The following is a 21,262-nucleotide window of genomic DNA, read 5'->3' as shown; positions in this document are numbered from 1 at the left end:
TTTTAAATTTTTTTTATTTTAGTGTTTAACAAAAAGTTTTGGAACCTTTGAAATTAAATTTTGGGTTGTGTCGGTAATTTCTGAGACCTGTAACTTTTCTATTTTTTTTTTTTTTTTTCAGTCGACGTGGATCGGTGAGGTCTTATACATTCTTTTTTAGCTGTACCTTATATTATTACCCCAAAATGGTAATATTAAGGGATTAAATATCTTTCATTTATATCATGAAAAACAATCCTAATCATTTAGTTTCTAGCAGTGAACCAAATTCTCTTTTAGTTGGTAGCGTCAGAGATTATATATAGACAGATATTCATCTCTTCATCCGGCAGGACGTTGTCGATTTCACACTTCATTATTCGCAGGAGTTCATTCTGTGCATTACTTTTTTTTATCTATTCATTTAGATTCTGTAAAAAGAAAAAATAGCAAAAAAAAAATACTAAATAGTGACTACAGAATAACAAAATAATTTTAAATTTAAGTGCTGACTGTATAATCTACATGCAGTGAGATCCCTCTAGTGGTGGCTGTATAAATCTGTATGTAATAATAATAATAATATAAATCTGTAAGTAGTGAGCTCCCTCTAGTGGTGACTGTTAGTGGTGACTATATAATCTGTATGTAGTGAGCTCCCCCTAGTGGTGGCTGTATAAATCTGTATGTAGTGAGCTCCCCCTAGTGGTGGCTGTATAAATCTGTATGTAGTGAGCTCCCCCTAGTGGTGTCTGTATAAATCTGTATGTAGTGAGCTCCCCCTAGTGGTGTCTGTATAAATCTGTATGTAGTGAGCTCCCCCTAGTGGTGGCTGTATAGTCTGTATGTAGTGAGCTCCCCCTAGTGGTGGCTTTATAAATCTGTAAGTAGTGAGCTCCTTCTAGTGGTGGCTGTATAAATCTGTATGTAGTGAGCTCCTTCTAGTGGTGGCTGTATAAATCTGTAAGTAGTGAGCTCCCTCTAGTGGTGACTGTTAGTGGTGACTGTATAATCTGTATGTAGTGAGCTCCCCCTAGTGGTGGCTTTATAAATCTGTAAGTAGTGAGCTCCATCTAGTGGTGACTGTTAGTGGTGACTGTATAATCTGTATGTAGTGAGATCCCTCTAGTGGTGGCTTTATAAATCTGTAAGTAGTGAGCTCCCTCTAGTGGTGACTGTTAGTGGTGACTGTATAATCTGTATGTAGTGAGCTCCCTCTAGTGGTGGCTGTATAAATCTGTATGTAGTGAGCTCCCTCTAGTGGTGGCTGTATAAATCTGTATGTAGAGTGCTCCTTCTAGTGGTGGCTGTATAAATCTGTATGTAGTGAGCTCCTTCTAGTGGTGACTGTATAAATCTGTATATAGTGAGCTCCCTCTAGTGGTGGCTGTATAATCTGTATGTAGTGAGCTCCCTCTAGTGGTGGCTGTATAACATCTGTATGTAGTGAGCTCCCTCTAGTGGTGACTGTATAAATCTGTATGTGGTGAGCTCCCTCTAGTGGTGGCTGTATAATCTGTATGTAGTGAGCTCCCTCTAGTGGTGGCTGTATAACATCTGTATGTAGTGAGCTCCCTCTAGTGGTGACTGTATAAATCTGTATGTAGTGAGCTCCCCCTAGTGGTGGCTGTATAATCTGTATGTAGTGAGCTCCCTCTAGTGGTGACTGTATAAATCTGTATGTAGTGAGCTCCCTCTAGTGGTGACTGTATAAATCTGTATGTAGTGAGCTCCCTCTAGTGGTGGCTGTATAAATCTGTATGTAGTGCGCTCCCTCTAGTGGTGGCTGTATAAATCTGTATGTAATGAGCTCCCCCTAGTGGCGTCTGCAGGTATATGTTATGACGCCATGTAGTCTATCTCTAGAGCAGGTGTACACCACTGTCTACACAGTATAGAACTTATTAAGTGCATGATAAAATATTAATATGGAAATATAGAGATTGGATGATGCCGGTGGTGTCTTACAGTAGATCAGTGGATTATTAGTTTCAGCAGAATATACAGTGTGTTGCATCTGTATAGAGGAACATATTATCTCCTACCTTGTACATAGAGGCCGTCCCCTGAACTCGGAGCTCTTCGCCATTGCTTATGATTGCTAAAAACACACAGTATTGGAATGTGAATGTGATTTACAGGCAGAAAATGATATCAGAAACTTTCTGCAACAATGTCCCAGCCTGGCCCCTAATCTGGGGAGACCCTGCTCCTGCCACCACTTTACCATCAGCTCCCACACATTGCCACCCGTGTGTTCACGTTGTGAATCTCCTGATACATGTAGATCTATTCTCACAAGACTGAATGGGTCACTGCCCCTCACACGGCCAGCGCACCCTTCTCCTCAAATACTCTGCGCTGCTGGGCATTGCTCTCAGTATGTAAGTGTCAGCCTGACACCTGTTACTTGTCTCCTTTCCCTTCCTCATATCATATTCCTCACCATGACTGGAAAAGTCTCCCCCCCCCCATAATGACATCACATTCATCCCCTGCGGTCACTTCTATCTCCTCAACAATCAGTGTCTTATTCTCAGAGCTCTAACCCCTGTGTTCTACTCCCAGCCCTCTAATATGAGTGCTCGATTCTCTGCACTCTATTATCTTCCCTCTATTCTCTGCACTCTATTCCTAGCACTCCATTTCCTGCACTCTATTCCCACACTGCGTTACCCGCACCTCATCCCCAGTAGTTCATTCCCATCATTCTTGCACTCTATTCCCAGCACTCTGTTCTCAGTGCTTTATTCCTTGCACCCAGCATGTTATTCTCTGCATCATATTTTCATATTTTTCATTCTATCAGTCCTCTATTCCCTGCACTCTATTGCCAGTTTCCTATTTTCAGTGCTCTGTTTCATGCATCCTATTTTCTACACTCCATTTCCAGCACTTTATTCCTTGCACTCCATTCACAGCGCTCCTGGAGGCTATTTCCTGTATTATATTCCCTGCACTCCATTCCAAGAGCCCTGCACTCATTCCTGTACTTTATTCACTGCTCTCCATTCCCACAATCTTTTAACTGCACATCAGCTTCAGTAAATCATTCCCATCATTCTTACGCACTATTCCATGCACTCTATTCCCTGCACTCTATACCCTGCACTCCATTCCCAGCACTATGTTCCCAGCACTCTTGCACGCTATTCCTTGCCCTTTCTTCTCCGCACCCTATTCCTTGCACTCTATTCCCTGCACTCTATAACCCACACTCCATTCCCAGCACTATGTTCCCAGCACTCTTACATTCTATTCCTTGCCCTTTCTTCTCCGCACCCTATTCCTTGCACACTCTATTCCCAGCACTCCTGCACTCTATTCCTTGCCCTTTCTTCTCTGCACTCTATTCCTTGCACTCTATTCCCAGCACTCTTACATTCTATTTTTTTCCTCTATCTTCTCTGCACCCTATTCCTTGCACACTCTATTCCCAGCACTCTTGCACGCTATTCCTTGCCCTTTCTTCTCTGCACTCTATTCCTTGCACTCTATTCCCTGCACTCTATAACCCACACTCCATTCCCAGCACTATGTTCCCAGCACTCTTACATTCTATTCCTTGCCCTTTCTTCTCCGCACCCTATTCCTTGCACACTCTATTCCCAGCACTCCTGCACTCTATTCCTTGCCCTTTCTTCTCTGCACTCTATTCCTTGCACTCTATTCCCAGCACTCTTACATTCTATTCCTTGCACTTTCTTCTCCATGCACTCTATTCTCATCACTCAGCTCCCCATACTTTACCCCCTACCATTAGAAACCGGGATACCAAACCATCTGAGACATCATACTCTACAGACACTGTATGTTACACTGGATTTTTTTCTACATTTGTTATACCAGTCTCACTTCTCAGGTTTTACCTCTTTGACTTTTTTCCATATTTCTCATAACGAAGCAGAAAAGAGCCAGGGCGATCAGCGAGAGGATGAGGATGTTCGCAGCGATGAAGGCTCCAAGAAGCGTCAAGTCAATATATCTGGAATCTGAGAAGGTCGGTTATTATCATGTAGCAAAAAAACTAATAATATACCAATGTGAGGCTTCTCTAACAGATATAGAAGAATTGCCTATACCCTTTAAGACTCTCCCCATTACTCAACTGACTTCAACCATTGACTGTAGCTTTGATCATTTATTGTAAAAGTGCTATTACTCAATAAAAAGCAATGGCTGATATTAAGTAAGTGACAGTGAAAGTCACTGGCTAATTATCCTGGAGAATTTTAATATTCGTCTCTGCAGATGGCAACATTTTCTGATAGGCAGAATTTCACCTATGGTATTCAAAATTCCAATTTTGATACAGCAGCATATCCAAATCTAATCTAGTGATTATAATCAGCAATTACTTACCACACCGTGGGGAGAGAACCGTCACACTTTCCGGAGCCGGAGGCGGAGATGTCTCTGGAATAAGATGAATTTACAATGTACGTCCAAAAAGTTTTTTAAGTCATTGTTCCTATTGTTAGGGTTGATGGAACGCACCGAGTATATACTGTATATATAAGTAATAATAGGTGCATTCGCAACCTGGGGTCAACCGTGCAGGATTGTAACCTGCTGCTAGAATTGGTGGCACTATATGGCGGTATAAGCGAACTCTGTTACTTCACAGAATCGCATACATAGGAAAACACTGTGCCCTGTTAACCTCACAGAGGATCACAGCTGCCTAACAGAGCAGAGAGCAACCAGTGGTCACGCAGTCAGCAAAGCACACAAAACTCCTCACCGGAGGTGGTGGTATTCTAGGGGCTTATTTCAGCCAAACCCTGACCACATGCAGACATGACCACTAAAGCAACAAAGCTCATGACATAGGTTGATACTAGCGCATGGCCGTGCGGCCATGCAAATCTTTTATAGCTGCAGCAGACAAGGACCTTCCTAGTGGTCCAAGAGGAACCGCAACAGGACCTAAGCATGTGACCCCCGACCTCCAATGGGAGGTCGTCCCATGGGCATGCTCAGTATGGGAAAAGCAGGACTTTGTCACAGAAAGACCTGCTTGCTGCTGATCAGTGCTGGCTTCAAAGGTAGAGCCTGGAAGGGCAGTAGCAACCAGTCATCCAGTATCAGCCTGAGCCAGACGCTGGGACCGACATCTCCGCTGAGCAGGCTCCACTGCGGCTGGAGGAGAATGGGAGACCGCAGCGGAGGTGGTTGGAGATTCCCCCTGTGCATGGTGGGAACTCGACACCTAACATTACCCTCCCTCCTAGGGCCCACCCCCCTTGGACCTTGGTACGCTTGAAGGCAACAATGAGCTGCAGTGCCATAACCCTCCCAGTCCACCAGATAGTATTTCTTGCCACGTACCTCCTTGCACCCCAAAATAGCGTTCACCTCGTAATCATCCGTAGACAAACCTGATGTCCTGGCAGATGACTCAGAAAACCGGGACATGTGTGTCATGATATGTACTTTTGTCCTGTATTTGAATAATATGCCATTTGATGTATGTAACTGTTCTCTGGTTTCTATTAGCTGTAATTTATGTATTTTCTTGGCTGGGAGTTCACCTGTAACAATATGTCTCCTTCCCCCAATACTTGCAGCCCAAAGCTCTAATGTAATTAAGATTTGTCAACATCACTAGTGGAGGAATAGCCATTCTTCCTCACAGCAGGTGGCTAGTCAAATGTACATATTACATAGACTGCCTGGAGCCCACCAGTCTAGAATCTTCTGGTGGACCCAACCATTGAATAGAAGGTGTAACCCCTACCCCCTTCATGGGTGGATCCCAGGAGCTCAGACAATCCATTCTTATTTTGAGATCAGATGTGAGTTGATCCTTGAAGGAGAAGGAGTGGGGATTCTTAGCTGAGGCAAGACCCCATGTCCATCTGTGACTGTGGAAGCGAACGGGGCGAGACTTGAGCTGAGGACATATCTCGTCGTTCGTGAGATTGTTTTGGGATCCATTGGACTAATTGTGGACTATTGCTTTGTTACCTGGCACAAGGATTATCGGGAGGTGCCCCCGAATCTGTTCTGTTGGACTAATTGTGGACTCTGTAGATCTACCTGCATGTGTTGTTCCAGCGTTCTTGATAATAAATCTGTTGAATCATCCCTCGGCCTGTTGTCCCTTCTTGCTCTGCCGTACACCCCGTCACAAACTTGTGGCAAGCAGTGGGACCAGAGCAGAAGGAATGGAGGACAACGGCCCATCAACATCGAGAACCAGCACCACAGAGTACAAGAACTGGAGTTTGGGGAGCCTACAATCAAAGGCCCGGGAAGTAGGAGTCCGTTTTAAAGGACTCTCCAAGGAGCAGCTTATTGAGGCTTTGGAAGGAGTTCGCCTGCAAGATGACGCTGAGGACGGACCCTCACAGCAAATGGAAGAAAGACTGCAGCCGGAGGTAAATACCCAAAAAAGTCAGTGGGTTAGGTACGAGGAGGAGTTGGCATTGCTGGGAGAAGAGGCCACCATGGACGATAAGAGGGAGGCCATTCACAGAGCTCAGGAGAGGGAGGCCATTCACAGAGCCGAGGAGAGGGAGGCCATTCACAGAGCCGAGGAGAGCGAGGCCATTCACAGAGCCGAGGAGAGGGAGGCCATTCACAGAGCCGAGGAGAGGGAGAGGGAGGCCATTCACAGAGCCGAGGACAGAGCTCAGGAGATGGCATTGCTGGAGAGGCAGATCGCTTTGGAAGCAGCTAGAAGCTCCAGACAGACTCTAACCCCAGCACCCACCATGAGGGAACTCCCCAGAGTGTCCCGCAAAGACTTCAAGCCCTTTAATGAGGCTGCAGGCGACATTGAGGGCTTCTTCCAGGACTTTGAGCATCAGTTTCGATTAATGGAAGTCCCGGAAAGGGACCGAGTCCGACATCTGGTGGGGCTCTTAGAGGGTGGAGCTGCCGCAGCCTATAGAGCTATGGACCCTCAGGGGAACTGTGAGTATGCGGAGATTAAACGGACTATTCTAGAACATTATGCTGTTACCCCAGACACTTACAGGACTCAGTTCCGTACTTTAGCCTGTGATGAGGAAGTGTCTTTCAAGATGTATGCCCACAGACTCAAACAAATATGTCATCGCTGGCTGGAGGCAGAGGAGGCCTTAATCTGGGAGACCTTCCTCCAGGTTATCCTAAAAGAGCAGTTTTACTTCAAGTGCCCTGCTGAGATCCGGGAATGGGTGCGTGAGAGGAGACCAGCCACTGTGGAGGAAGCTGCAGCTCTCGCTGATGAGGCTCTCACCATCAAGCCTCAGTGGAGGGTTCTGTTGGAGGATGGAGAGAGGCCTACCAGCTCCACAACACCGGTGGCCCCCTGTTCTTCTGTCCCCATTGTTCCCCGTTCCTCTAAGCCACCACCTCATGCTGATACCCGTGTAAATGTACCTCCAGTTGCTTCTACTGCGTTTTCTGGAATACGACGAGGAGAGGAAGTAGCAGAGAGCAGGTGTTATGGTTTTGGGCATCCGGGGCATCTGCAGGCCTCATGCCCAGCCAGCTCATGGAGAAGTCGTCCTCAAACCCCTACAGCATCTTCAGGTGGAAGCCGGCCTCCAGGTTCCCTTACCCCTCGCCCAAGAGGACGCCTTGGATGGAGTGAGACCCAGCAGAGATGCTATCGATGTGGACAGCCGGGGCATCTGCAAGCCTCCTGCCCAGCTGTTCAAATGAGGATTAATCCTGTACCCAGTCGTATTATTAATTATGTACAGCCAAGTGCCATGGAGGACGACGTGTCACCACTACGTGAGGACTGACCTAGTGCCTCACCCACCTATGTTGCACCACTAGGAGTTTATGGTGTGCGACCTGCAGCTATGACGACTTCTGCTCATCGAGGTAAGCACTTGCAGGAGGTCGTACTGGATGGACAAAGACTTATTGGATTTTGTGACTCAGGGGCTTTCCTCACACTGGCTGATCCCCGAGTGGTTCGGCCTGAGGCAATCCATCGAGGACCTGGGATTGTCATTGAACTGGCTGGTGGACAATGGAGGACTATTCCCACAGCCACTGTGGATCTGAACTTTGGTTTTGGGGTCAGGCTATGTGTGGTTGGGGTGATGGGTGGTCTGCCTGCAGATGTTCTCCTGGGCAATGATGTGGGAGAGCTACGATGCCAATTTGTGGCTGCATGAAGCCACATGTAAGTTACGCTCTGCCTGTGTGTACTTAACCAGCGACCTGTAGAGGTCCCTGGTACGTACACAAATTGGGAGGGGAAGGGATTGTCATGATATCTACTTTTGCCCTGTCCTGTATTTGAATAATATGCCATTTGATGTATGTAACTGTTCTCTGGTTTCTATTAGCTGTAATTTATGTATTTTCTTGGCTGGGAGTTCACCTGTAACAATGTCTCCTTCCCCCAATACTTGCAGCCCAAAGCTCTAATGTAATTAAAATTTGTCAACATCACTAGTGGAGGAATAGCCATTCTTCCTCACAGCAGATGGCTAGTCAAATGTACATATTACATAGACTGCCTGGAGCCCACCAGTCTAGAATCTTCTGGTGGACCCAACCATTGAATAGAAGGTGTAACCCCTACCCCTTCATGGGCGGATCCCAGGAGCTCAGACAATCCATTCTTATTTTGAGATCAGATGTGAGTTGATCCTTGAAGGAGAAGGAGTGGGGATTCTTAGCTGAGGCAAGATCCCATGTCCATCTGTGACTGTGGAAGCGAACGGGGCGAGACTTGAGCTGAGGACATATCTCGTCGTTCGTGAGATTGTTTTGGGATCCATTGGACTAATTGTGGACTATTGCTTTGTTACCTGGCACAAGGATTATCGGGAGGTGCCCCCGAATCTGTTCTGTTGGACTAATTGTGGACTCTGTAGATCTACCTGCATGTGTTGTTCCAGCGTTCTTGATAATAAATCTGTTGAATCATCCCTCGGCCTGTTGTCTCTTCTTGCTCTGCCGTACACCCCGTCACAATGTGTATGGGCTTTAAGAGGGACACATGAAAGGTGTAAGTGATACCTAGGCATGGAGGAAGGGCCAGACAGTAGACTACAGGGTTAACCTGTTTGAGGACCTTGAAGGGACCCAAGTAGCGAGGTGCAAACTTAGCGGACTCAACACGCGGCCCGATGTTACGGCCGGAGAGCCACACTAAATCGCCAGGAGCAAAGGTCGGAGCGGGGCGTCGGTGTTCATCGGCGGAGGACCTCATTCTCTCCTTGGAAGCCCAGATGGCATCCTGAGTGCGGTCCCAAATGTCCCATGCCTCCACAACCCAGTCTTCCACCTTGGAGTCGGTGGAAGACACAGGCATGGGCACAGGAACCCGCGGATGTTGATCGTAATTAAGGAGAAATGGGGTCTGGCCAGTGGAGTCGGCTATGGCATTGTTTAGGGCAAACTCCGCCCACAGTAGCAAGGATGCCCAGTCATCCTGCCTGGTTGAAACAATATGTCACAGATATGTGACCAGGGTCTGGTTGGCCCTCTCTACCAGCCCATTCGTCTCAGGATGATATGCAGAGGAGAGATTCAACTCAATACTGAGTAGTTGACAAAGCTCTCTCCAGAAGCGAGATGCAAACTGGGGACCCCGATCACTGACAATCTTGTCCAGCATACTGTGTAGGTAGAAAATATGTTTTACAAACAATGCTGCCAGAGCCCGTGCAGAAGGTAGCCTTGGAAGAGGCACCAAGTGCACCATTTTGGAGAAATAACCGGTGATTACCCAAATGATGGTGCAGCCACGAGACTTGGGTAAGCCCACCACAAAGTCCATTCCAGCCATCTCCCAGGATCTGTCTACCACCGGTAAAGGATAAAGTAATCCTGCTGGCCGTTGTCGAGGAGACTTATTCTTAGCACAGAAAACACATACCCGAAGATAGTCCCCAACATCATGAGCCATATGCGGCCACCAGTATGTTCTCGCCAGCAGCACAGACGTCCTCTTGGCCCCAAAATGTCCACCCACCCTAGACAAATGAGCCCAAGAGAGAACCTCCGGTTGGAAATGGGATGGCACAAAAGTCTTGCCCAGGGGCACAGACTCTAGCAAGACCGGGGCCACAGTTCTCAGGCTCTCAGTGGGGACAATAAGCCGAGGCTCCTCTTCCTCCTCCACAGAAGACACAACAGAGTGAGAGAGAGTGTCGGCACAAATGTTCTTCACCCCGGAAAGAAAATGGAAAGTGAAATGGAACCGGGAGAAGAACAGGGACCATCTGGCCTGGTGAGAATTTAGCCGCTGGGCTGTCTGTAAGTATACCAGATTTTTGTGGTCAGTAAAAACTTGGAAGGGAAAACGAGCCCCCTCCAGAAGATGTCTCCACTCAGAGAAAGCCAATTTCATGGCTAGCAACTCTCTGTCCCCGATGGAATAATTCCTCTCCACTGGTGTGAAGTAGGGTTGAGCGAAACGGGTCGAGATTTTTCAAAAGTCGCCGACTTTTGGTAAGGCCGGGTTTCATGAAACCCGACCCGACCCCAGTGTGGGGTCGACCATGAAGTCGGCGATCTTTTGAATCTGGAATCGGAATTCCGATACCGATTCCCGATATGATTAAGATATCGGGAATTGGTATCGGAATTCAGATTAAAGTGTAAAATAAAGAATTAAAATAAAAAATAGCGCAATACTTAACCTCTGACGCGCCCTGGTACTAACCGGCAGTCTTCCTTCCTTAGAATCAGCCTTCCAGGACCTGGCGGTGACGTCGCGGTGACGTCGCGGCTTGTGATTGGCCGCGCGGCCGCCCATGTGACCGCTCGCGCGACCAATCAGAAGCCGTGACGTCACCGAAGGTCCTTCAAGCGCTGATTCTTAGGAAGGAAGGCTGTCGGAAGGAAGCAGGGCGCTTCCGAGGGTGAGTATATTCCTATTAGGTATATACTCACCCTCGGAAGCGCCCTGCTTCCTTCCGACAGCCTTCCTTCCTAAGAATCAGCGCTTGAAGGACCTTCGGTGACGTCACGGCTTCTGATTGGTCGCGCGAGCGGTCACATGGGCGGCCGCGCGGCCAATCACAAGCCGCGACGTCACCGCCAGGTCCTGCAAGGCTGATTCTAAGGAAGGAAGACTGCCGTTAGTACCAGGGCGCGTCAGAGGGTAAGTATTGCGATATTTTTTATTTTAATTCTTTATTTTACACTAAAATATGGATCGCAGGGCCTGAAGGAGAGTTTCCGCTCCTTCAGACCCTGGGAACCATGGAAACCCAATGCACTGCATTGGGTTTCGAGTTTCGGACGACCCCGACCCAGACTTTTTTATAGGATCGGCCGATTTCACTCAACCCGACTTTTGAAAAAGTCGGGTTTCGTGAAACCCGACCCGATCCTATAAAAGTAAAGGTCGCTCATCCCTAGTGTGAAGGTCTTGGAAAAGAAGAAGTAAGGATGCTTCCGACCTTGAGTATTCTTTTGGAAGAGGACTGCTCCAGCACGAACGGAAGAGGCATCCACCTCCATTATAAACGGCTTATCAAAATTGGGGCGATGTACAATCGGAGCGCTAGCAAAATGAGATCTAATTGAGAGGAAGGCCTTGGGGACCTCTTCTGACCACATTTTGGGATTTGCTCCCTTCTTGATGAGGGCTACCAAGGGAGCTACTAAAGTTGAGAAATGCGGAATGAACTGGCGGTAGTAGTTAATGAACCCCATAAAGCATTGCACCGCTTTGAGAGAGTGGGGTTCTTGCCAGTCCATCACAGCCTGTAGTTTGGCAGGATCCATAGCCAATCCCTGGGCAGAGATGATATAGCCCAGGAAAGGTAAGGACTCCTGCCTAAACACACATTTCTCCAACTTTGCGTAGAGGAAGTTTGCCCGTAGTCAGGTCCTTTGAGTGTCTGCACTGTGTCCCTTTGTTTAATCTAGTGATAATCCAGGAATTCCCTACGTATTACAGTGAGGGGTGGCCGGTGGCTTAAGACAGTTAACTCATATACTGAATGGTGATATCATGTAGTTCCCTGCTATTTATCCATTAAAGAATTACCTGGAATACCAGGGATAGCCGCCAGGAGCGGGGGACGCCATATTGCGTCCAAGAGGGTGCCAACCTCCGCTGGTAGGTAGGGATCATTTGAGGGACATATTAAGGCGAGTTTAGCTGTTCCATCTTTTCTGGAGTCACTGAGTACTATGTTATTATGTACTAGACAGAGTTTGTATGGTGGTGATTTTTGTTTAGAATTCCTTTGTTGATTACAAACTGATTTAGTGTTGTATGATACTTGTACGGTTTGTCTTTTGTAGGGGTATAATCTGTATGCTCTACTTGTAATTAGGGAATTCTAGGGATAGGAGGGAGAGCCGCCGAGGAGCGGGGGTGCCACATTGCGTTCAAGAGGGTGCCAACCTCCGCTGGTAGGTAGGGTTAAGTTAGGGGTGGAGAGGGTGGAATAGCTTTACCCGTACCCCAACCTCCCTACATATTGGTCTAGTATGGTGGGTCATTGGTGACCTGGTGTCATTGTTTTTATGTTTGGTTTGATTTTTTTGAATAAACTTATATATTTTTATGGTATTAGTCTTTCTGTGAGCCTAATTTGGTGAATACCCTTGCTCCCCATAGCCTATCAAAGAGCTCAGATATCAGGGGTGTCACGATTCCCCTGACCGCTGTCACCAATGGGTCAGGATTCACACCGTGACCGTCACCCCTACGTCACGGATTGAGGTGACTTTAGGCCAACAGACGGCTATCACATGTGCAGGGGGGCTTATCTTAGTTATCCCTCCACTCCACGATGTGATGAAAAACCACACACAAGGCTATTGACCTCTTAGCTTACAGCAGGGGCTTATTCTAGGTATCCCACTGCTTTCAATATACCACAAACTGCAGGGATTTATGTATATCCCGCTTACAGTTCCACTTAACACTTGCAGTTCTCTGGCGCCCCCTTACTCTCCAGGTCAGATTAGGTACTGCACCCTGGGTAATTAGTCGCCAGAAAGGCTGCCTGCTATGTACTGGCTATTGGGCACGCTGCAGCGACGTGATAACTACTCCCACTCAGGCAGGAACAATAATTATTAACCCCGCAGCCGCTTCAGCATCACCCAAAAGTCTGCACACTATCGGTATCACTGCCACCAGCTTCGATTAAACGGGTCCGAAGCTAACCCAACACAACAATAACAGTAGCGTATTTCACTTCAGAAGACTGGGTAAGTTTAGAGCATGGATGAACGAACTAATATATAATAGTATATTCCATTGAAATTAATTAGGCAGTGCTTTATCAAAAATATTTTATAAAGAAGTTACAAATGAGACAATTGCAAATATGTACAAGGGTAATTATAACATAAAGGGAATAAATGAGAAAAAGCAACACTTACATGTTCAAAGCATGACAGGCAACCAGGCTAGGGCAGTTTTTCCCATACGTCCCAGCTCATTTGGACGTGAGCAGGGCTCTTCCAGGACAAGACAAGAAATCAAGCAGCAAGTGCCTCCTCAGAGCCTGCCAGACACTTAAAACATTAAGGCTGTGACATCACAGAAAGGCTGGCTTATCCAGACCCTCCTCTCTCTACATTCTGCCTAAACTTTAAACTATTCTCTCTAATTTCTATAACTTCACTACAAAACGTGTCAGAGTCAGACCAAACCTATCATTCATCTCGGATTAACGTGAGCATTCTAATGAGATCAAATATGTCCTATCTGGGATACATATTTACAGAGAAAACCCTACTTCTTTACCAGACGGAGTTAGAAACCCGAGTTTCATGGGAGGTGTAGATACACCGAGTGAGACTACGAATATATATTTTCATGTTCCTAGCTTAAATCGTTTGCCTAATATCTAACAAAAACTAAACAAAGAATCTTTCCTGAATCTTGGAGCCACTTTTCCAGTTTGAACTAGAGAATGTGGGAGGGGTGAGGGACTTTCCTCTGAGCCTGGAATTTACGACCCCAGAGCAATAAAACCCCCTTCTAGCATACAGTCCGTAGCCCAGAGAGAAACAAGTAGAGTCAGCTAGTGAAGGGGGGGGTTTAGCCCACCTCATGGGCTGACGAGCAACTAAACTTATGTGATATTTCATACCATATCGTGACACCTCCCCCTTTTGGTGTGCGCTAGGGAGGCAGTACCCCACGGTATGCCTCCATGGGCACCTCAGTAGGTTCACCCTGGCGGGAGAGTCCATCTGCATTCCCATGCTCTTTGCCCGTTTTATGTTCAATGGTGAAGTCAAACTGCTGAAGGGCAAGGCTCCAGCGTAGCAACCTGCCGTTGGTTCCACACATGGCATTTAACCAGCGCAGAGGGTTGTGGTCGGTCACCACAGTGAAGGTGTGACCGTACAAGTAGGGCTGCAAGCGCTGCAGGGCCCAGACTATGGCCAGGCACTCCTTCTCGATGGTGGAGTAGGCCACTTCCCTCGGCAAAAGTTTCCGGCTCAGGTATAACACGGGGTGCTCTTGGTCCTCCGAGTCAACCTGGCTGAGTACAGCACCAAGGCCAAACTCGCTGGCGTCGGTCTGCACCAAGAACGGTCGACTGCTGTCGACTGCTTTCAACACAGGGGCGTTGCACAGTGCAGTTTTCAACGCCTGGAAGGCCCCCTCACAGCCATCTGTCCAGTTGACAATGTGAGGTAGCTTCTTCCTGGTGAGGTCCGTCAAAGGTTTTGCCAGGCTACTATAGTGCTTTACGAAGCGCCTATAGTACCCTGCAGTGCCCAAGAAGGACATCACCTGTTTCTTGGTCACGGGAGTGGGCCAGTTCACGATCACTCCCACTTTGTCAGGCTCTGGCTTCAGGGTGTTCCCGCCTACCCGGTGCCCCAGGTAGTGAACCTCCCTCATGCCCATCTGACACTTTCCCGGCTTGATAGTCAGTCCTGCTTGGTGAATTCGCCTGAGCACCTCCTCGAGATGCTGCAGGTGTTCCTTCCAGGAGGGACTGAAGATGGCAATGTCATCCAAGTACGCCACGGCGTACGTCTCCAGTCCCTGAAGCAGGAGGTTGACCATCCGCTGGAAAGTGGCAGGGGCATTCTTCATGCCGAATGGCATGACCGTGGACTCGTACAGTCCAAAGGGTGTGATAAAGGCGGACTTCTCCTGCGCCTCTGGGCTCAGGGGAATCTGCCAGTATCCTCGACTCAGATCCATTATTGTTAGGTAATCTGCGCCAGCTAACTTCTCAAGCAGCTCCTCCATGCGCGGCATTGGGTGCGCATCCGAGGCTGTGATGGCGTTGAGCCCCCTGTAGTCCACGCAGAACCGGGTGGTCCGGTCCTTCTTTGGCACGAGAACTACAGGTGATGCCCACGCGCTCTTTGACCGTCGAATCACCCCCAGCTGTAACATCTCATCGATCTCTTGGCGCATAGTCTGCTGCACCTGGTCCGAGATTCGATAGGGTGTTCGCCGTAGTGGGGCGTGATTCCCGGTGTCCACCTCGTGGACTGCTAACTCAGTCCTCCCAGGTCGGTTGGAGAACACGACCCGGAAAGGTTCCAGTGTGGTTTGCAACTGCAACCGCTGGGGTTCAGTTAACGAGGCGCTTACCTCCACGTCCTCAATGGACCCATTGGCCTTGGCTTGGGCCAGCAAGTCCAGGAGGGTGTCTTCCTCACCGTCTTCGGGCAAGCTGCAGACCGGTAGGACGAAAGGTTCACGTTCGTGATGAGCCTTCATTATGTTGACGTGAAAGGCCTTTCGCCTACCCCAAGCGTGGTCAAGCGTGACCACGTACGTGACCGGGTTGAGCTGTTGGTGGACGACGTACGGGCCCTCCCAGGCTGCCTGAAGCTTATCCGTTGGTACGGGGACCAGCACCCACACCTTTTGACCCACATGGTAGGTCCGCTCCCGGGCATTCTGGTCGTACCAGTGCTTCTGGTCAGCCTGAGCCTGCATCATGTTGTCATGCACCAACTGCGTCAAGGTCTGCATCTTGTCACGGAAGCGCATGACATACTCCACTATGGACACTTCAGAAGGGTTCGGCTCCTCTTCCCAAGATTCTCTTACCAACCCAAGGGGTCCCCGGACTCGCCTGCCGTACAGGAGCTCGAAGGGGGAGAACCCCGTCGAGGCCTGCGGAACCTCTCGGTAAGCGAACAGCAGGTGTGGGAGGTACCGCTCCCAGTCGCGCCCTTGAGTCTCAACCAGCATGCGTAGCATCTGTTTGAGGGTACCATTGAAGCGTTCACACAAGCCATTGGTCTGTGGGTGATACGCACTCGATACCAGGTGCTTCACCTGCATTCTCTTACAGAGAGCCTCCATTAGGCGAGACATAAATTGGGTCCCTTGATCAGTAAGCATTTCCCTGGGAAATTCTACACGTGAAAAGATGGCCAACAGGGCATCCGCCACCTTATCTGCCCTAGTTGACGACAGAGCTACTGCCTCTGGGTACCGAGTAGCGTAGTCTACCACAGTAAGGATGTATTGCTTTCCAGAGCTGCTGGGGACGGCCAGCGGGCCCACAATGTCCACCGCGATCCTCTGGAAAGGCTCCTCTATCACTGGTAAAGGGATCAGGGGAGCCTTAATAGCAGGCCCCGCCTTCCCCACTCTTTGACAAGTGATACAGGAGCGGCAGTAGTTTGACACATCTGTCCCCATCTTAGGCCAATAGAAGTGTTGAGACAGCCGGGCCTTAGTTTTGCTGATCCCCAAGTGTCCAGCTAGCGGGATCTCATGGGCAATCCGCAACAACTCACCCCGAAATTGCTGCGGGACGACCAGCTGTCTTTCCCTCTACCACTCCTTTTGTGATTCTCTGGGTACTGTCTCCCGGTATAACCTTCCTCGTTCCCAGAACACCCTCTCCTTATCAGTCTCGGAGGTGGGCGTCTCGGCGAGTTGTCTCAAACTCTCTAGGCTCGCATCTGTGTGCAGAGCGGCCTGAAACTCCTGGCTAGGGGAAGCCAGAAGCGATGTCAGGGTCCCTTCCCCACGGGAACCCTCTTGGACCTGCTCTGGGTCCACCTCTGGTTCAGTCACAGTGGTGACTGAGGAGGGTCCGGAAGGCAGACAGTTATCTGCGTTCCGGGCACTCTGACTGCGGGTGACAGCAGCTACGTAGGCTGTCTCCCCGGGGATTTCTACAGGCCCATCAGCCGATGCTGCTATGGGCTCTACCTCCCCATCCACCCCCAACACTCCAGGGGCAGTGCTACTTATGGGCCAGTTACCTTCCTCGGTAGCACTGGTCACTTTCATGGCGTCACCTTCCTCACGGTTCCCATGCATCTCCCCATTTCCTGTAGCACCGACACTTGCCCCTGTTAGGGGTTCCTCAGCCATCTCACTCCGCAGAGCGACGTGGCTGGGCACACCTGTACCTATGGACACATTAACCTTCACAGAAAAATCATTATCAGGTTCAGCTGGCACAGGTACAACATTTTCACCATCAATCCTAGGGAAAAAATGGTTATTAGATGCATCATTACAAGATAAAGCATGGTCAGGTAACACATGCGATTTCCCATCATCATCATCAGGGTTAACTTTACCCGCAATAGTAGATTGGGGAGGGGTGTCAGGAACGTAGTATGCAAACATCCTCCCCAAATCAGTCCCCAACAAAACATCAGTGGGCAAATTATCAGACAGCCCCACTTCCTTCACCCCGCTCCCAGCACCCCAATCAATAAAAACCCGGGCCATCGGTAAGGGACAGCTGATGCCCCCAATCCCAGTGACAGTTAGGGTTTTCCCCGGAATGATTTCTTCAGGGGCCGCCAGTTCGGGTCGGATGAGGGTTCGTTCAGTCCTTGAGGCCTGTAGCAACATGGCCCCCCACAGTAACGGGCTGTACGTTGTCACACACCCTCCCAACCACACCACCCACCAAAAGAACTGCTGCATTAGGCCCTGGGGCCTTGGCTGGGGGGTTCTTCGGCCTGTCTGGACAGAAGGTACTGATATGCCCAGGCCGCTTGCAGTAGTAACACTGGCGAGGTTCGGTGGTAGGTCTGGTGTTGTTGGCCACAGGGCCAGGACCTCTGGTGTGCTGGCTGGCAGGGGTACTGGCGTTGGTTGCAGGCTTACCCCCTCTCCAGCTGGTGGTGACTGGCTTCCGCGCTTCCGATCTACGGTTGGCCTCATAGGCATCGGCAATCTGCGCGGCTTTCGTCACGTCTTTGGGTTCTCTGTCCATCACGAACTGTCGCACCTCAGCTGGGCAAAGATGAAAGAACTGGTCTTTGATCATCAGGTCTCGCAGCTGTGCAAAGGTGGTCACTGACAGTCCTTGGGTCCACTGGTCAAAGTGGGTCCCCAGTCCATGCACCACATCACTGTAACTGTCGTGTGGGCCACGTTGGAGGGTCCGGAACTTTCTACGGTACACCTCGGGTGTAAGCTGGTACTTGGCTATCAGAGCCTTTTTGATGGCCTCATAGTCACCATCTTGTTCTTGAGGGAGGGCAGCAAACGCCTCCAGAGCTTTACCTCTCAGCCCTGGTGTCAGGTATCGTGCCCATACATCGGTAGGCAGCTGGTACTGCCTGCAGGCTTTCTCAAAGGCCCGCAGAAAAGTGTCCAAGTCCCCATCCTTCTCCATAACAGGGAAGTGATCGGGCCGGGGCTTAGGTATCTGAGTGCTGCTGGGCTCACGTCTCTGGGCGGTGGAGGGCATCCCCCCTGTCGGAGCATCTCCAGTTCATGTTCTCGCTGGGCTTGGCGCTCGGCTCTCTCAGCCTCCCGCTCGGCTCGCTGGGCCTGAGCCTCTCGCTCAGCTCGGGCCTCTCGCTCAGCTCGGGCCTCTTGCCGGTATTGCTGAATCAGCTGCCGACGTCCCTCATATTCGTCAGTGGGGAATTCTTTCAAGGCCGCCTGCAGGTGGGGGTCCAATTCGCCCAGATTGCTAACAGGGCCAGCATTCAGTGGTTGGACCTCTGCTGCAGCACCATGTTCGCTGGTGCTGGCTTCTGCGGCCTCTGAGCTCTGAGATTGGTCTCGAGCGGCTTCCCATTGCACCAGATCTGCGACCAGTTGGGCTTTGTTTTTGCTTGCAAAGTCAATGTGCTGTGACTTGCATAAGGTGACAAGGGTGTCTCTGGTCTGCTGCTCATAGAAGGTTTCTCCCAGCACAACCATGGTTGCCAAATAAAAGATAGGATAGAAAAACGAAGAGAAAGGGAGGGGATAATTACCAGTACGCAATTGTCTCACAACTAAAAAGCACTGAGTTCGTTCTCCAAACTTATTTGCGCAGAGTCCTCGCAAGAACTTTCTGCAAGTTTTTAGTGAGAGGAATGATTACTCCAACCAAATCACTAATGCTCTAAGATATACCACCGCCTTGCCACCAATTGTCACGATTCCCCTGACCGCTGTCACCAATGGGTCAGGATTCACACCGTGACCGTCACCCCTACGTCACGGATTGAGGTGACTTTAGGCCAACAGACGGCTATCACATGTGCAGGGGGGCTTATCTTAGTTATCCCTCCACTCCACGATGTGATGAAAAACCACACACAAGGCTATTGACCTCTTAGCTTACAGCAGGCGCTTATTCTAGGTATCCCACTGCTTTCAATATACCACAAACTGCAGGGATTTATGTATATCCCGCTTACAGTTCCACTTAACACTTGCAGTTCTCTGGCGCCCCCTTACTCTCCAGGTCAGATTAGGTACTGCACCCTGGGTAATTAGTCGCCAGAAAGGCTGCCTGCTATGTACTGGCTATTGGGCACGCTGCAGCGACGCGATAACTACTGGCACTCAGGCAGGAACAATAATTATTAACCCCGCAGCCGCTTCAGCATCACCCAAAAGTCTGCACACTATCGGTATCACTGCCACCAGCTTCGATTAAACGGGTCCGAAGCTAACCCAACACAACAATAACAGTAGCGTATTTCACTTCAGAAGACTGGGTAAGTTTAGAGCATGGATGAACAAACTAATATATAATAGTATATTCCATTGAAATTAATTAGGCAGTGCTTTATCAAAAATATTTTATAAAGAAGTTACAAATGAGACAATTGCAAATATGTACAAGGGTAATTATAACATAAAGGGAATAAATGAGGAAAAGCAACACTTACATGTTCAAAGCATGACAGGCAACCAGGCTAGGGCAGTTTTTCCCATACGTCCCAGCTCATTTGGACGTGAGCAGGGCTCTTCCAGGACAAGACAAGAAATCAAGCAGCAAGTGCCTCCTCAGAGCCTGCCAGACACTTAAAACATTAAGGCTGTGACATCACAGAAAGGCTGGCTTATCCAGACCCTCCTCTCTCTACATTCTGCCTAAACTTTAAACTATTCTCTCTAATTTCTATAACTTCACTACAAAACGTGTCAGAGTCAGACCAAACCTATCATTCATCTCGGATTAACGTGAGCATTCTAATGAGATCAAATATGTCCTATCTGGGATACATATTTACAGAGAAAACCCTACTTCTTTACCAGACGGAGTTAGAAACCCGAGTTTCATGGGAGGTGTAGATACACCGAGTGAGACTACGAATATATATTTTCATGTTCCTAGCTTAAATCGTTTGCCTAATATCTAACAAAAACTAAACAAAGAATCTTTCCTGAATCTTGGAGCCACTTTTCCAGTTTGAACTAGAGAATGTGGGAGGGGTGAGGGACTTTCCTCTGAGCCTGGAATTTACGACCCCAGAGCAATAAAACCCCCTTCTAGCATACAGTCCGTAGCCCAGAGAGAAACAAGTAGAGTCAGCTAGTGAAGGGGGGGGGGTTTAGCCCACCTCATGGGCTGACGAGCAACTAAACTTATGTGATATTTCATACCATATCGTGACAAGGGGCAAAGAGTGCTTATTCTTAACGGTGATGGCGTTAAGACCCCTGTAATCTATGCATGGACAAAGTTTTCCGTTCTTCTTCTGCACGAAAAAGAACTCTGTCCCTGCGGGGGACACTGACTTCCTAATGAACCCTCTAGCCAAATTCTCCTGAATATATTGAGTCATAGCCTCCGTCTCCGGGAGGGAGAGAGGATAGACCCGACCACGGGAAGTCTCTGCTACAGGCATGAGATCAATAGGACAGTCATAGGAACGGTGAGGCAGAAGGGTCTCCGCAGCCTTTTTGGAGAACACGTCTGCATAGGTACCTCTGTAGTTCCAACCTGAATGCACTCCCTCATACATCTGCCCTTACAGGATTCACTCCAACCCAAAATTCTCCCTGAGGACCACTCTATATGAGGAGAGTGGAAATGTAACCAGGGCATCCCCAGAAGAATCTCATCCATTCCCTCAGGAATGACAAGCAGGGAGATTATCTCCTGATGGGAAGGAGACATGGATAATGTGAAATGGATTGTCTGATGTGTAATTT

At 48.9% G+C, this 21,262-nt stretch overlaps 1 protein-coding gene across 1 annotated transcript in view; it reads right to left on the bottom strand.

Annotated features, from left to right (window-relative positions):
- Positions 1-270: 270 nt before the first annotated feature.
- The window catches only part of LOC138652170 (sialoadhesin-like), an 88,926-nt gene continuing 67,934 nt past the window's right edge, over positions 271-21,262 (bottom strand). The window contains exons 20-23 of the mRNA XM_069742938.1: positions 4,342-4,395; positions 3,849-3,971; positions 2,025-2,080; positions 271-410 (exon numbers count right to left, since the gene is read on the bottom strand). Of these exons, the coding sequence (XP_069599039.1) occupies positions 396-410; positions 2,025-2,080; positions 3,849-3,971; positions 4,342-4,395 (248 nt within the window). The 3' untranslated portion in view covers positions 271-395. The remainder of the gene's footprint in view (positions 411-2,024; positions 2,081-3,848; positions 3,972-4,341; positions 4,396-21,262) is intronic.

This window comes from Ranitomeya imitator, chromosome 10, assembly GCF_032444005.1.
Source record: "Ranitomeya imitator isolate aRanImi1 chromosome 10, aRanImi1.pri, whole genome shotgun sequence".
Taxonomy (NCBI): domain Eukaryota; kingdom Metazoa; phylum Chordata; class Amphibia; order Anura; family Dendrobatidae; genus Ranitomeya; species Ranitomeya imitator.
This window is presented reverse-complemented; position numbering and strand designations above follow the sequence as displayed.